At 37.2% G+C, this 14453-nt stretch overlaps 3 protein-coding genes across 3 annotated transcripts; all 3 read left to right on the top strand.

Annotated features, from left to right (window-relative positions):
* The first annotated feature begins 2467 nt into the window (after positions 1–2467).
* Positions 2468–6974, top strand: LOC109170397 (serine/threonine-protein kinase PEPKR2). The gene is made up of 4 exons (XM_019319501.1): positions 2468–2692; positions 2896–3712; positions 5790–6086; positions 6238–6974. Exons 2-4 carry the CDS (start codon positions 2932–2934, stop codon positions 6606–6608), a joined length of 1449 nt encoding a protein of 482 aa, XP_019175046.1. The 5' UTR covers positions 2468–2692; positions 2896–2931; the 3' UTR covers positions 6609–6974.
* Positions 6975–7520: 546 nt separating this feature from the next.
* LOC109170399 lies at positions 7521–9223 on the top strand. Its single transcript, XM_019319505.1, has 2 exons — positions 7521–8269; positions 8820–9223. The coding sequence occupies exons 1-2, from the start codon at positions 7523–7525 to the stop codon at positions 9207–9209; spliced, it is 1137 nt and encodes a 378-aa protein (XP_019175050.1). The 5' UTR covers positions 7521–7522; the 3' UTR covers positions 9210–9223.
* A 3160-nt stretch (positions 9224–12383) lies between these two features.
* Positions 12384–14453, top strand: LOC109170401 (rhodanese-like domain-containing protein 6). Its single transcript, XM_019319507.1, has 6 exons — positions 12384–12789; positions 12864–12962; positions 13038–13079; positions 13180–13309; positions 13857–13958; positions 14036–14453. The coding sequence occupies exons 1-6, from the start codon at positions 12571–12573 to the stop codon at positions 14137–14139; spliced, it is 696 nt and encodes a 231-aa protein (XP_019175052.1). The 5' UTR covers positions 12384–12570; the 3' UTR covers positions 14140–14453.

Genomic DNA, 14453 nt, shown 5'->3' with positions numbered 1-14453 from the left:
GTTTATGGATTTTATGGAAGTTTCCGGTGCATTGAGGTGTATCATACACCGTGAAGATGCGAAAGAACGACCAATAAATAGTGTCATATTGCAATCGGTTTTAACATGTTTATATACTATTTAATGTTTTTTTTTTTAATTTAAGTGATGGCCCGCGGGTCAGCCTGCAAGCCCGCATGGGACGGGCTTGGGCTGTATAGTTCCAAGCCCGCGGGCCGGCCCGCAACAGCCCGCCAAATAAAAAGCCCGCGGTGGGGCGGGCCTAATGAGGCGGGCCGGCTCGCATTGACACCCCTAGTATATAGTGCAACATCTAAAAATGTAAAGAGCACAACCAGTCTTACAATATAGAAAAAAGTGCATTTAGGAGTGCACATCCTACTTAACCCCATATATCACTACTAAATTTGTCGCATTTTCTTTAAGTATATTTCATGTTATTTATCTAAAAATAAAAATATACTAGTTTGTTATTTCACTACAGGGCGTTTGGTTGGGGGGAGTTTAAATTCCCTTCCCACTTAATTCCAAAGGCCATGGAATTCCTTAGTTTGGTTGGAAGAAATTGAAATTCCATGGAATTGCAATTCCCCCATTTTCATGGAATTAAAATCTCATGTCCCCCCCCCTGGTATTTTAATTTTGGGATTTCAGGAAGAAAAAAAAGCTAGTGATGAGACAAAATTATCCCTCATTTTTTTATCCTAAAATTAATACCACAACAATAATTGGCATTTTGAACTTTATACTACTTATTCCCTTTCAATTCCCATGTATACCAAACATTGGAATTAAAATTCCCAGTAATTTTATTCCCGTAAACCAAACATTGGAATTTAAATTCTCACTTTATTCCCAGTAATTCATCTCCTGTGGAATTGCAATTCCTTTCCCACGTAATTCCCTCCTTCCAACCAAACGCCCTATTTTATCTCGAATCCTCTAATACACTAACATGGCGTTTGGTTGGAGGGAGGGAATTATGTGAGAAAGGAATTGTAATTCCATGGGAGTTGAATTACTGGGAATAAAGTGGGAATTTAAATTCCAGTGTTTGGTTGACAGGAATAGAATTACTGGGAATTTCAATTCCAATGTTTGGTATACATGGAAATTGAAAGGGAATAAGTAGTATAAAGTCAAAAATGCCCATTGTTGTTGTTAAAATGAAAGATTAGACATTCATTTTAGGTTAAAAATGAGAAGGGTAATTTTGTTTCATCAGTAATTTTTTTTTTCTTCCTAAAATCCCAGGAATTAAAATACTAGGGGGATATGGGATTTTAATTCCATGAAAATGGGAGAATTGCAATTCCATCCCTCCAACCAAACTACGAAATTTAATGACCTTTGGAATTAGGCGGAAATTAAATGGGAAGGGAATTTTAAATCCCTCCAACCAAACCGCCTGTAATGGTGTTTATATGCTTTCATTCGAGTCGACGTGGACTCTTATGAAGAAAATAAACAAAAATTCAAATGAAAAGGAAAAAAAGAAAAAACATAACAAAAATATAGTAAGAGGTTGTGATATATATAAACATATAAGAGATAATAAGAAATTGAAAGAGATGTGACAATGGAAGAAGGATGAGAGAGACAATTAAGATACTGATTTATTATTTCACGTTTTCCATAATACACGTACAAGATGTACACTCTAACTAATAACTCTATAAGTATCACCTAATCATGTGAATATTGAACTCATAAATAACTGATAAAATGGTCAAATAGGCCCTTAAACTTGACCACAAAAGTTAATTAGGTTTTTAAACTTTTAAAAAGTTCAATTAAACACTCAAACATGTCAAATTGGGTCAATTAAGCCCATAAACTGGTAAATGACCTGTTATTACAGGTCATTTCAATTCCGGCCACTAGTGACGAATTCCGGCCACCGGCGATAATTTCCAGTTGTCTTCCACTAGAGAAGACGACCGAACGGCGTCTGCCGCTTTCTCCCGTGGAGAAGACGACTAGATCTGGTCTGGTCATCTTTTCTAATGGAGAAGACGACCGTTTGGTCGTCTTCTCCACTGGAGAAGGCGGCTGTCCGTCGTCTTCTCCAGTGGAAGACCGGAATCTGTCGCCGGAATTACAATAACCTGTAATAACAGGTTATTTATCGATTTTTGAATTTAATTGACCCAATTTATCATATTATATGGGTACACTATTAGTTGATAAATATGGAGTTATTTAAAAGAGGAAATGAAGAACTCTCCAATATAAATACCTCATAACATCGAATTCAAATAGAACAATCAATCAAATGATTATAATGTATTTACCCATTCATTTTCAAGAATCAATAACATATTGAGTGAATAGAGTGGATAAAAAAAAAGGTGTTCAAAATAAAAAAAAAAAAATCAATAAATAATTTATAGGAAGAAAAAAAACTTGAAATATTGTCCAAATTGGACTGAATTTGGTAATCCGATATTATGAGGCCGGTACAGGTACAGTTACCGGAATGGACACGTTGCTTCTTCTCTGCTAGTGGTAGAAGAAAACTAGGGAGTTAAACAATTACTCTAATAATCAACAAAACAAAACCCCTAAAAGGAAATGGAAATCTCATAAAATTGGAAACCAAAATAATTTGCAGATTTCTAGGGTTTTTTCCCCACCGTCAAGCGAGTGTCTGTCTCATTCCACATCTCAGTTTCAGGCGTCGGTTTCAAAGGTTCGTCTCTCTTTTTCCCTTTCTTGTGATATTTATTCTTCTTGTTTTGGCGAGGAAGGTCAAAACTTTATCTTGGGGGATGATTATATGTGAGAAAACACGCGAGACGCCTGCGTTTGCTTTGCAATTTTATCCGAAGGTGAGTGTGATTCTGAAATTTTTGGTGACTTAATATATTGCGTTTGGTTTTGTTTTGTTTTTAGGGATTTCGTAGATAGCGATTTGTTAATTGTTGATTGATGAGGAAGAAGAGGAAAGGCAGTGAGATTTTGTGCCTGAAGCAAAATGAGATTTTGAGTTCAACCAATGGTTCCGAAACGTCATCATTATCGAATTTCAAGTCTCATTATTCGTTGGAAGATTATTCTAGGTTAAAGAAGAGGTGCAAGGAAGATTATGATTATGGTGCGTGCTGTGAGGTTGTTGGGTCATGTAAAAGTAAGACTAGACTGGCTGGCATTGCTGCCACTGCTCCACCCTGTGGGACTTCGTCCTCAGTGTCCTCTGGACGAGGGCTTAAGAGGAAGATAGGATGCATTGACGTGGCTACACAAATGGGTCAGAAGAACAAGATTGATGATGACTATGTATTAGGGGAAACTATTGGGAAAGGGAAATTTGGATCTGTATTGCTCTGTAGAAGCAAGGTCACTGGAGTACAATTTGCATGTAAAACACTGCTGAAAGGGGAAGAGACAGTTCACCGGGAAGTGGAGATCATGCAACACTTATCAGGGCATCAGGGTGTGGTAATGCTGGAGGCAGTGTATGAAGAAGAGGAGAGGTTCCATTTGGTGATGGAGCTGTGTCCGGGTGGGAGGTTGATTGATCAGATGGCAAATCAGGGGTCATATTCTGAGCACCGGGCTGCTAATATATTTAAGGACTTGATGATGGTTGTCAAGTATTGCCATGATATGGGAGTTGTACACCGGGATATTAAGCCTGAAAATATTCTTCTTACTGCCTCAGGGAAGATAAAGCTTGCAGATTTTGGCTTGGCTATGAGGATTGCCAATGGTAGTCACAGCCACCACTAAAGATTTTCTTCTTATTCTTCTATGCTTAGACTATTAAACTTGTTTTCAATCATCAACTGCTCTACTTGTCTCATTAGCATGTAAAGCTGCAGTTGCCTCTATCCATGGCTTAGGATGATACAATTTATTTTACCTACTTCGTTATGATGCTGGGATCAATAGGAGTTTTAGATACTGGTATAGTAGTATTGTGAATTCTATTTTTGTTGTCATGTTCTTTCTGTCTCTGGGGGTTAGTGGGCTTGACTGGGTTGTTCACAATAGAAGTACAGTTTGTTTCATCTTTTGTTTTGTTTTTCTTTCTTTTCTTTGAGGAGATGTATAACTGTTAACACACACCCTACTGGTCGGTAGACACCACTTGCCTGAGCAGCCAACTTATTTTTTTTAACATGCTCAATTATGCGAAGTCTCTTTTCACATTTCTTAGCAGAACTGTGTCTTTGCAGTAGGTGGGCTTGGTAATGGCTGGACATCATTATGGTATGCAAAATTTACTATGGGTAGTAATCTAATATACTATTATGAGATATGCGCTAGAACATATTGAACCAACATATAATAGCTTCTGTTTCAAGTTGCTTTCCTTCACAATTGGACAGCTTGGTTTTCTTTTTGAGTGACTAATTACCAATTTTTTTTTTTAATTTTTTTTTAAAGGTAAAGACAATTTTTTGCTAAATTGATAATGGTAGATATACACTCGTGTTTTTAATGTCTCTTTCCAATCTATTAGTTTAACTAACAATTGGATGAAACCTAACTTTTTGTGCCGTGTCTGTTATCTTAAGGTTATTTATGCTTTAATATGTAATTGTTTAGATATCGTAGGAATATAGTGAATTTAGGACAAACTTTGTCCTTTATTGGTAATTAGCCCTTTTCTAATCATCAGTTGGATTATAATAATTGCTTGAGTTCATCTTGATCAAGTTATCATTTATCCTAGAGTTTTTTTACTTGGCATCTCTAAGTCATACCATTGGCCCATGGTTTTCTAGATTTGTATATCATTGTGCATACTTGGAGCATGCTTCATTTTTCTTCGTAATATACTTTCGAGTTAATTCCAGCAATGGTCCTCCGACTATATTGATTTTCCAAAATTAGTCCCCGACTTTTAATTTGGACACTTTATATCCGTCGATTTCAATTTCTTTCCAATTGAGGTCCTTTCGTCAGATTACGGTAAAGTGGATTTTAAATGAAAGGGTAAAGTAGTCATTTCATCTGCCTAATGTATAATTCTTTGTATTTCTTCCTTGTATATGTGACTTCGGACATCAGATTCACTTAATTGCTTAATCTCTAATGAAATTTTGTTCTTCGAGTGGATTTAGGGATTAAGTGAATATGATGTTCGAAGTATATACATTAGGCAGATGAAATGACTATTTTACCCTTTCATTTAAAGTTCAATTTACTGTAATCCGACGAAAGGACCCCAATTGGAAAGAAATTGAAAGTCAAGGGACGTAAAGTTTCCAAATTAAAAGTCGAGGACTAATTTTGGAAAATGAATATAGTCGGAGGACCATTGCTGGAATTAACTCTATACTTTCTGTATCTTCTTCAACTTGTATTGTGTGTGTCAACAATTTGTCTTCAAATTTGAAGGGAAAAGTTATGCTTGCGTTATCTCACACCTGAAGATATCAAATACACAGGGTCTCACCAATTGGGCTTGGAAATTGCGATACTTTTCTTGCTTATTTTCTTTTTGTTTCAGTAATATGTTTGGTTTGGGGACTGGTTTTGCAAGTGTGCTCTCTTAGACTCTTGGTGCCATAAATGTTATGGGGGTTTTATTTTTATTTTTATTTCATCAAATCTTTCTTGCACCCATTTCCTCAATCATTTGCACGAAATCAATTCAATTGTATTATCATCTTCATAGTCAAAATAGCTGGCAACGATGTTCCTGTTAGGAAATAAGTTTGGATTTTTATAATATATGGGCCAACATATCTGTGTGTTAATTTTCTTTCTCTTCCTCCCTCTACTTATTGCTACTCTCATATCTTTGCTTATGATTTTTATTGTTTTAACTTTAATAGGTCAGAGATTAACCGGTGTGGCTGGAAGCCCTGCTTACGTGGCCCCAGAAGTCCTTTTGGGGGATTACGCTGAGAAAGTGGATGTCTGGAGTGCTGGTGTTCTTTTACATGCTCTCCTGATTGGAATTCTTCCATTTCAGGGTGATTCATTAGAAACGGTTTTCGAGGCAATTAAGAATACAAAGCTTGATTTCCATACAGAAAAATGGCAATCTGTTTCTAAACCTGCACGTGACCTCCTCGAGCGTATTCTCACAAGGGATGCGACTGCTAGAATTTCTGCAGATGAAGTACTAAGTATGCTTTTATTTTTTGAGATTTGGTTATTTCACCGTGGATCACTAATTTCAGTTTCCCAGAAACTTGTTTTACATTAAAATTTTCCTTTTTTACAAGATGCATGGCCTCTCTTTCGCTTGGCATAACTAAGTTGATATGTCTCACTCAGGTCATCCATGGATTCTTTTCTATACTGAGCGCACATTGAGGACATTATCCACTAGGACAAAACCAAAGCATCAGGCTGGTGCACCATCCCAGATAATGGCAGCTGCTTCTACTACACCACAATCAGATCGAAATAAGAGAGGGATCAGTTCCATGGTGAAGGGTAGAGCTCCTCCTGCCTCGTGTTGTGAGAGCTTGAATGGAGAATCCGAAGAGTCAGATGAGTCTGGTTTGGTTGATGCACTCACGGTGGCAATATCACATTGCAGGATATCTGAACCAAAAAGGAGCAGATTATGTGTTCCCACCAGTCCAATTAGAGAAGAGTGTTCATCTAACATGACGGCCAGCAACCTCTGCAAAGCGTTTTGAGTCTGATTCATGTACAGATGATGACCTGACCTGACCCCTCCTACTGTGATGATGATCCCTGCTTTTTATTAGTTGCGGATTGAAGCATATAACTCCCCTGCAATTTTCAACTACCATAAGAAACTGGCCTGCTAGATGTGACCCACAGTTACTACTGAGCTCCCTAACCGCAAGAAGGGGCGATATTGATTCCAATAGACATGCTAACATGGCCGCCAACAAAACTTCTGTACATATTTGTAAATAGTTTATAGTAGTAGCTGATGGCGAATTTATGATTTCATTTCATTGACAAATAATGTAATCTCGATCTGATAGTAACTAGCCTATGAGAAGTTGGTGCTTTCCTTGCCCCTTTTTTCAGCATGCATTTTTCTTTTTTTTGGTGACGAGAGATACCCGCAACTATTATCTGACCAGATAGTTCTCAAATTAATAAAGGAAAGGATCAGGAGATCTCAGTTTCTATTCTCTAAGATCATGTGCGTCTGCTTATATAACAAGAAACCCGCTTTTCCATTCTCTAAAGATATGTTTATCTGCTTATATAATGCTCTGAAGGCCGGGAAAGGTGGATCTTTTCTGTATTTTAAAATGTTGATAATGCTGAGAGTCTTTGTTGACTTGGTTTTCTACAAAATTAAAGTCAGATCAGAGCCATTTGAATGGTGATGGCAACACAGCGCAGTTTCAATCTGGGAATTCAAAGCCCCATTAGATTCCTTTTCACTTCATTTCTGCTTCTCCTTCTCCTCTTTTACATCCACTCTTCCCTTTTTGATCTCTCTTCTTCTCCAGCTTCCCATCCATGGATGTTTCCTCGTCGTCCAGACAGCGTCGAGTCGCTGAGAACCAAGCTCAAACAGTCTGTTACTTTTATGCCATTGAAGGACCTCAGGTTCGCTCAAACCGCCATGACTGGCAATACATGGTTTATGAGCTCCTTGAACGACACCCACGAGAAAGACGAAGCAGAACATTTGCATTTCCCTTCAGATGCGTCCCAGGGCCGCCTTCTTTGCATTAAAGGCCGCAACATTCGAGACGGCACACAAAACTCCTACGCCTTAGCATGGCGGAGCAGTCTTCCTTTCTCCGCCACGCTCCTGGAAGGCCTAACCTTCATATCCAACTCTTACTACGACCATGAAAATCTGTGGCATGGGTTGTGCGCCGTGGTGCCTTTCGTGCGGTGGTCGATGCAGAACGGGTGCGTGAAGCCACGGAGATGGGTGCTTTTCCACTGGGGAGAACTGAGGTACAAGATGGGGCCGTGGGTTCGACAACTGATGGAGACAGATTTCGGAGAAGTCGAGGTTGAGGGGTTTAAGGAAGGAGACGATGATAATGGGCCGTACTGTTTCGAGAGGGCGGTGGTGATGAGGCATGACATGGGGGAAATGGGGATAGAGAGCAAGCTCAAGGCTTTCGACTTGTTGCGGTGCAAGGCTAGGAATTACTGCGGCTTCACGCCGGAAGGTGGGAGGGAGGTGAACGATAGAGGCTTTCCGATCATACGGTTAACTCTGCTCATGAGAAGAGGCTCCCGGTCGTTCAAGAATGCCGCCGCGGTTACCGATATATTTGCAGAGGAATGCGCCAAGGTCGATGGGTGTGTCTTGAACGTTGCCCAATCTGAAGATCTCTCATTCTGTGATCAGGTAAAACAATATTAAAATAGATATGCTTAATTAAACTTGTTAAACCCTAATCAAGTTAGTTGAGTTGTTCAAACTTATAAATTATAGGTAGCCTAGTGTTACGGGCCTGGAGTCCAGCACAGTGCACAGTGTGTACGACGTCCCAAAGTCTTCTTACCTACAAACCACCCTCATATGGTGTCAAACTGGTTTCTATCTGTCATGAACTCAATCATCAGGAAAACGACAATATGACTAATTGTGCCCTCAGTCACAATAAACTTCTCGAATTTAGAGTCTATGACAAAACTATCCTTGACCATCTATTATTGCCATCTATCCATTTTATGGCAATTAAGCTAGTCAGTTGGTCTGTTCATTCATTAGGTCTAACTCGGTCATGCAATCTCTACCTGACACAAAACTAATTTACTACTTGAGGTCGATCTTTTGTTTGCTATTTTTACAAGGCAGAGTTTGTAATTCCTGGTCCCCTCGTCACCCAAAAAGCTTAAACTTTTGTAGAGTAATGCGCAACTCATTTTGTGGGCACCATGCATTATATTCTCAGGTGAGAGTGATGATGAACACAGACATTGTTGCATCTCCACACGGGGCGCAGCTAACGAACATGTTCTTCATGGAGCGTGGCAGCAGCGTAATGGAATTCTTCCCAAAAGGGTGGCGGGAGCACGGCGGCGTAGGTAAATTTGCGCATCACTGGATGGCAGCTCAGTCCGGCATGAACCACCAGGGAGCCTGGTGGGATCCAAACGGACCCGACTGCCCTACCCCCGAAGATACCTCCCAATGCTTTTCGTTTCACAAGAATGGAAAGGTGGGTCACAACCAAACCTATTTTGCAGACTGGACAAGCAAAGTGCTCAATCAAGTGAAGTTGATGAAGATGGACAAAGCTTCCAAAACTATACTGCATGATTCAAATGCCTGTGCTTGTTAATTAGTTTGTTCATCATATATGTAATATAAAATATAAACGTATAGTATAATCTTAATTGGTATAGGTCTCAGTTTATAATATGAACAAAATGTTATACTTCAGTTGGGATCGATGGAGATCAAAAAGGGAAAATAATATACTAATATATTAATTTTGTTTGCATCGAGTCTTCTATTTACTCAAATAATGTGATTAATTTGCAGCACAAGTCTTCATATCAATTGTAACTCGTGAATTAATTAAAAGTTTTTATATACAACTGAAACAGACAATTTAAAGTCAAAAAAATCGTAATTTAGCTAGTAGCTACATACCCCGTCGCAATCCTCAGGCAAAATGAACCTAACATCAATGGGGGCATGCAAAACGTGCAATTTGGGCTTGAACAAAAGGAACATTTGTTGCTAGTCACTTTAATTTGTACCGAAGTTTGCTTATATGTGACTTAAATTAATTTCGCTATAAAAAGATGAAGGGTGTGTTTGGTTCGCGCGCACATGAAAATCGGAATCATAATGAGAATCAAATACTTGTAATGCTAATGAATTTTAGTGAAAGTATTTTACATGTTTGGTAGTATGGTAGAATTGGAATGATTACTAATATATTGATGATTGGTTATGTATAACTCTATAATGAGTATAAATGTTTTAAAAATACAAAAAAAAAAAAAAAAAACAGAAAACAAAAAAAATCAAGGAAATTGATCATAATATAATGACATCCAAAGTACCAATATGAACAAAGATATCAAAACAAAAATCTAAAAGTATTAATCCAAACTTAAAACTCAAATTACTAATAAGATGGAATGATATCCATTTTTAATTAGGAAATATATTTTTAATTAAAGGGGTAATCAAATCCTGTAATTGTATTTTAAAAAGTTGTCAACCAAACACTAACTATAATTTTGATTCTCATTCTTGGTGTGTAAACTCATAAACCAAAACACACCCAAAAAGAGTTATGAGAAGTTATCAATCTGGCCCAAACCCAATTAGGGCCCATATGTATTGATGGGTGAATAAGTCTTATGGGCAATCGTTATGCCTTGGACCCGTGTCCAGCATGCTTGCTGGACACGGGTAACAGTGCCGTTAGGCACTGTTATCTCCTTCTTTTTTTTTTTTTTCAGACCACTTTGTTATAGAAGTATATGTTCATAATTTTATTACTATATGTTAATAACTATACATTCATAACTCCATAATTGTACGTTCATAACTCTATAACTGTACATTCATAACTCTATAACTGTACATTCATAACGTCATAACTGTACATTCATAACTCCATAATTATACATTCATAATTTTCGAAGCTCTATGTTCATAATTTTATCACTATATGTTCATAATTGTAAGTTCATAATGTTAGAGCTCTTTGTTCATAATTCGATCAATAACTGTACATTCATAATTCCATAACTGTAGATTCATAATCTCATAACTGTAGATTCATAACTCCATAACTGTAGATTCATAACTTATAATTGTACATTCATAATCTTCGAAGCTCTATATTCACATTTTTAAAGCTCCATGGTCATAATTTTATCACTATATATGTTCATAATTGTAAGTTCATAATGTTAGAGCTCTGTGTTCATAATTTCATAATTGCATAACTGTACATTCATAACGGCATAACTGTACATTCATAATCCAAAAATAAAAAATAAAAATAACGTCGTTAACGCCGTTAACGGCAAAACGCGCGCGATTTTTTTTTTTTTTTTTTTTTAACTAAATGACGCGTTTTTTTTTTTTTTTTTTTTTTGAAAAACGATGTCGTTTTGGGCCCATGTCCACAATTCATTGTGGACACGGGTCCAGGGCATAATTTGCCTCTTATGGGTAGGTAGGCTGATATTGCAATTTTTGAAGGCCCAAAAACCCATCACAAAGATTCTCATGGCAAATCAAGATAATACCCAAAATGGTCCCTTGACTATGTCATAATTACTAATTTGATCCTCAACTACCATTCTTACCCAATTAAGTCCTCAACTATGTAACTTTTACTCAATTAAGTCCTCAACTATACAATTCTTACCCAATTTAGTCCTCAACTATACAATTCTTACCCAATTTAGTCCTCTGTATTAATTTGACTGTTTGTTGACTGTCAAAAATCGGGATAAAATTATAATTTTACAAGATTTCTCCTTCCTCTCCATTTAGCAGCGCCAAACCATGCAGCAATACACTCCGATCAGATTTCGATCGTCAAAAAATCGTTGGAAATCAAATTCATGGGTTATCCGATGCATAACCACTACTTCGATACTGACAGGTTTAGAACCCAACCGGAGCTTATTGTTACATGGTTTGGCGCTGCTAAATGAGGAGGAAGGAGAAAACTTGTAAAATTACAACTTTATTTCCACTTTTGACAGTCAACAAACAGTCAAATTGACAAAGGACTAAATTGGGTAAAAATTGTATAGTTGATGACTTAATTGGGTAAGAATGATAGTCGAGGACCAAATTGGTAATTACGACATAGTCGAGGGACTATTTTGGGTATTAACTCTTGCTTTAGTTAATAAGAAATCTCACTTAGAATTAACTTTGGATTTGGAATGAATTTTTTGTGTGCTGAAATGTATAGTTTGATGTTGAGTTTTGAAATTGATTAACCCAATTTATCTCCACATGAGTTTATAAACATGTTCATGGAGTTTGGAAAGTGTTTAGTTCAAGTTATATAAAATAACTAAGGTTATATTTGCTTGAGAATATAAGATTTTCATGTTTGGTTCCTTATGTAATTTTTTCGGAGAATGTCACAAATCTCCACATTAAATTTTTAATTATTGAAAGGGAATGTGAGATACCTCCAATTTTTTAGGTAATCTCACATTTCATTATCTTATTACTAATTTTGAGTTTGTGACATTTTAATCAATTTGTCTTATTAGCATAGTCTTATTTACATACCTTAGTTTTAAACTAAATACAGACATCTAACCTCCCCAGTAATCTAACATTATGTGAACTAAACGCTTCATTAGGATATAGTCCGGTGAAGTCGAGAATTTAGTTATGATTAAAAAAAAAATTAATGATCTTATTGGTGCGTGCGTGGGCGGCGTGGCAATATACAAAATTAAAAACACGTGGAATGACGGAAGAAACGGTGAAGAAAGTCAAACATGTCAAATTTCAATTATATCCCTGTCGAGAATCCAGCTGATCGCTGAACGAGCCGCCATGTGAGCCAACCGAAAGCCGTTCAAAACATAAGCAACGCCTACGCTTTCAAAAACTTGCATTTTTCTTGCTCCGACAATCCTGGAAATTTGTCTGTGCCTGCGGTCATACTTAAAGAAGAAAACAGTGAAGCTTGGGCAAGCATGGACAGTCTTAATGAGAGGAAACCAAGATTTCTGTGCCTTCATGGCTTCAGAACCAGCGGCGAGATTCTCAAGAAGCAGGTCGTCGGGAAATGGCCGTCATCAGTGGTGGAAAAATTGGATCTTGTCTTCGTAGATGCGCCTTTTCCTTGCCAGGGAAAATCTGATGTGGAGGGCATCTTTGATCCTCCTTATTATGAATGGTTCCAGTTCAACAAGGTCCTTTTTCTCTCCATCTTTTAACCCATCATGTTTTCCATTCCCTATGCCAATTTCTCTTTTTTGAAATCCAGGAATTCACAGAGTATCAGAATTTTGACAAGTGCCTTGCTTACATTGAAGATTGCATCATAAAGTATGGACCTTTTGATGGTCTTCTTGGTTTTTCCCAGGTAATTCTCTCTACTTCTTTCTTCTTTTTCACCACCCATTTTTCTTGTGTTAATTCTTGTTGAATTTGAATTCAGGGTGCAATGTTGTCAGCAGCATTGCCTGGGTTACAAGATAAGGTATACATATAATGAGCTTGTCCTTTCATTTCATTCTATTATTCTTTGAATTTCATTACTGTAGCAATCTTGAATAAAATGGGATGATCTTCTTTGGTAGGGAGTGGGCCTTGCAAATGTGCCCAAGATTAGATATCTTATAATAATTGGAGGAGCAAAGCTAAAGAACCAAGATATTGCAGAAAAGGCATACTCATTGCCTATTAAATGCCCCTCTGTTCATTTTTTAGGTGACTCTTTTAAACTGTTCCCTCCTTAATTTCCATGCAATATTTATATAAAGAACTTGAAGTTGAGAAATGTTTCAAGATTCAAGTTTGTTTATAATGGCAATTGCTTGTATTTTTGTCAGTTCCCTATGTTACTTTGCATAAAACTAAAAGATGAGGATAGATTTCTAGAGTTTTAGTCTATCAGCTGTATAGGATTTTATGACATTTCGAGCTTCATTCATGTGAGGCAAAAAGAAGTAGCTATATAGTCTATACTCACCATGGGGGAGAGACATAAAGGTTTTTGTTTTAGTGAGTAGATAATCACTGTTGAACTCGTGGTCTTTCTCGGTGGGAGCACTGTTATTTTAGATGAGGCACTAGCTGAGAGGTCCTGTTTTTTTTTTTTGGTAAATTTCACCGAGCTAACTTTTGTCAACATATGAAGTGATTGAACTTTTCTATGTCAATAATGTGATAAACTGCTGTGCTTAAATGTCTAAGATAACTGGATTTGTGTAGTTCAATTCACAGCCTTTACATATTAGTCACTGTAATGTTGCAGGAAAGGAGGACTTCCTTAAGGAATACGGAAGTGAACTCCTGGAATCATTTGTGGATCCCGTAGTTATTCATCACCCTAAAGGTCACACGATACCACGATTTGGTAAGGATCTTAACATAGTATGGAGTAACATAGTATGGAATCATGTTTTTCACACTCTCTCTTTTATTCTGTGGTAGACGAGGAAGGTTTACAGCAGATGCTTTCATTCCTAGAAAGGATTCAAGGGGATATCAGTATGACAGAAGAAAAGCAAACAGAAATTGCAAAGAAAGATTCTTAGTTGCTCAATGCTGAAAATCTTGCAATAATTTTGTGGATGGTTTCTCTCTGGGGGCAGGTTTTTACTGGATTGTTACTGTCATTGACTTTCTATAAACAGTCTTACAGAGTTATTGGAAGAATCTCTATAGCCTTATTATGTTCAATCAAAAATTTTCCAGTATATATGCCTAAGAGCTTCACATGAAATAGTTAGATTTTATTTTTTGGTGGAACAAAAACTATTGTGAATTAGATCAAACTGGGCTGGGCTTTGTAACCTGAAATGTTAAGATTGAAGCTTCCCTCAAAAAGAAGAACTCTTAGGAGAAAAAA

Source organism: Ipomoea nil, unplaced genomic scaffold (genome assembly GCF_001879475.1).
Source record: "Ipomoea nil cultivar Tokyo-kokei standard unplaced genomic scaffold, Asagao_1.1 scaffold3321, whole genome shotgun sequence".
In the NCBI taxonomy this organism is placed as follows: domain Eukaryota; kingdom Viridiplantae; phylum Streptophyta; class Magnoliopsida; order Solanales; family Convolvulaceae; genus Ipomoea; species Ipomoea nil.
Note: the sequence above shows the minus strand (reverse complement) of the source record. Positions and strands in the feature narration are given on the sequence as shown.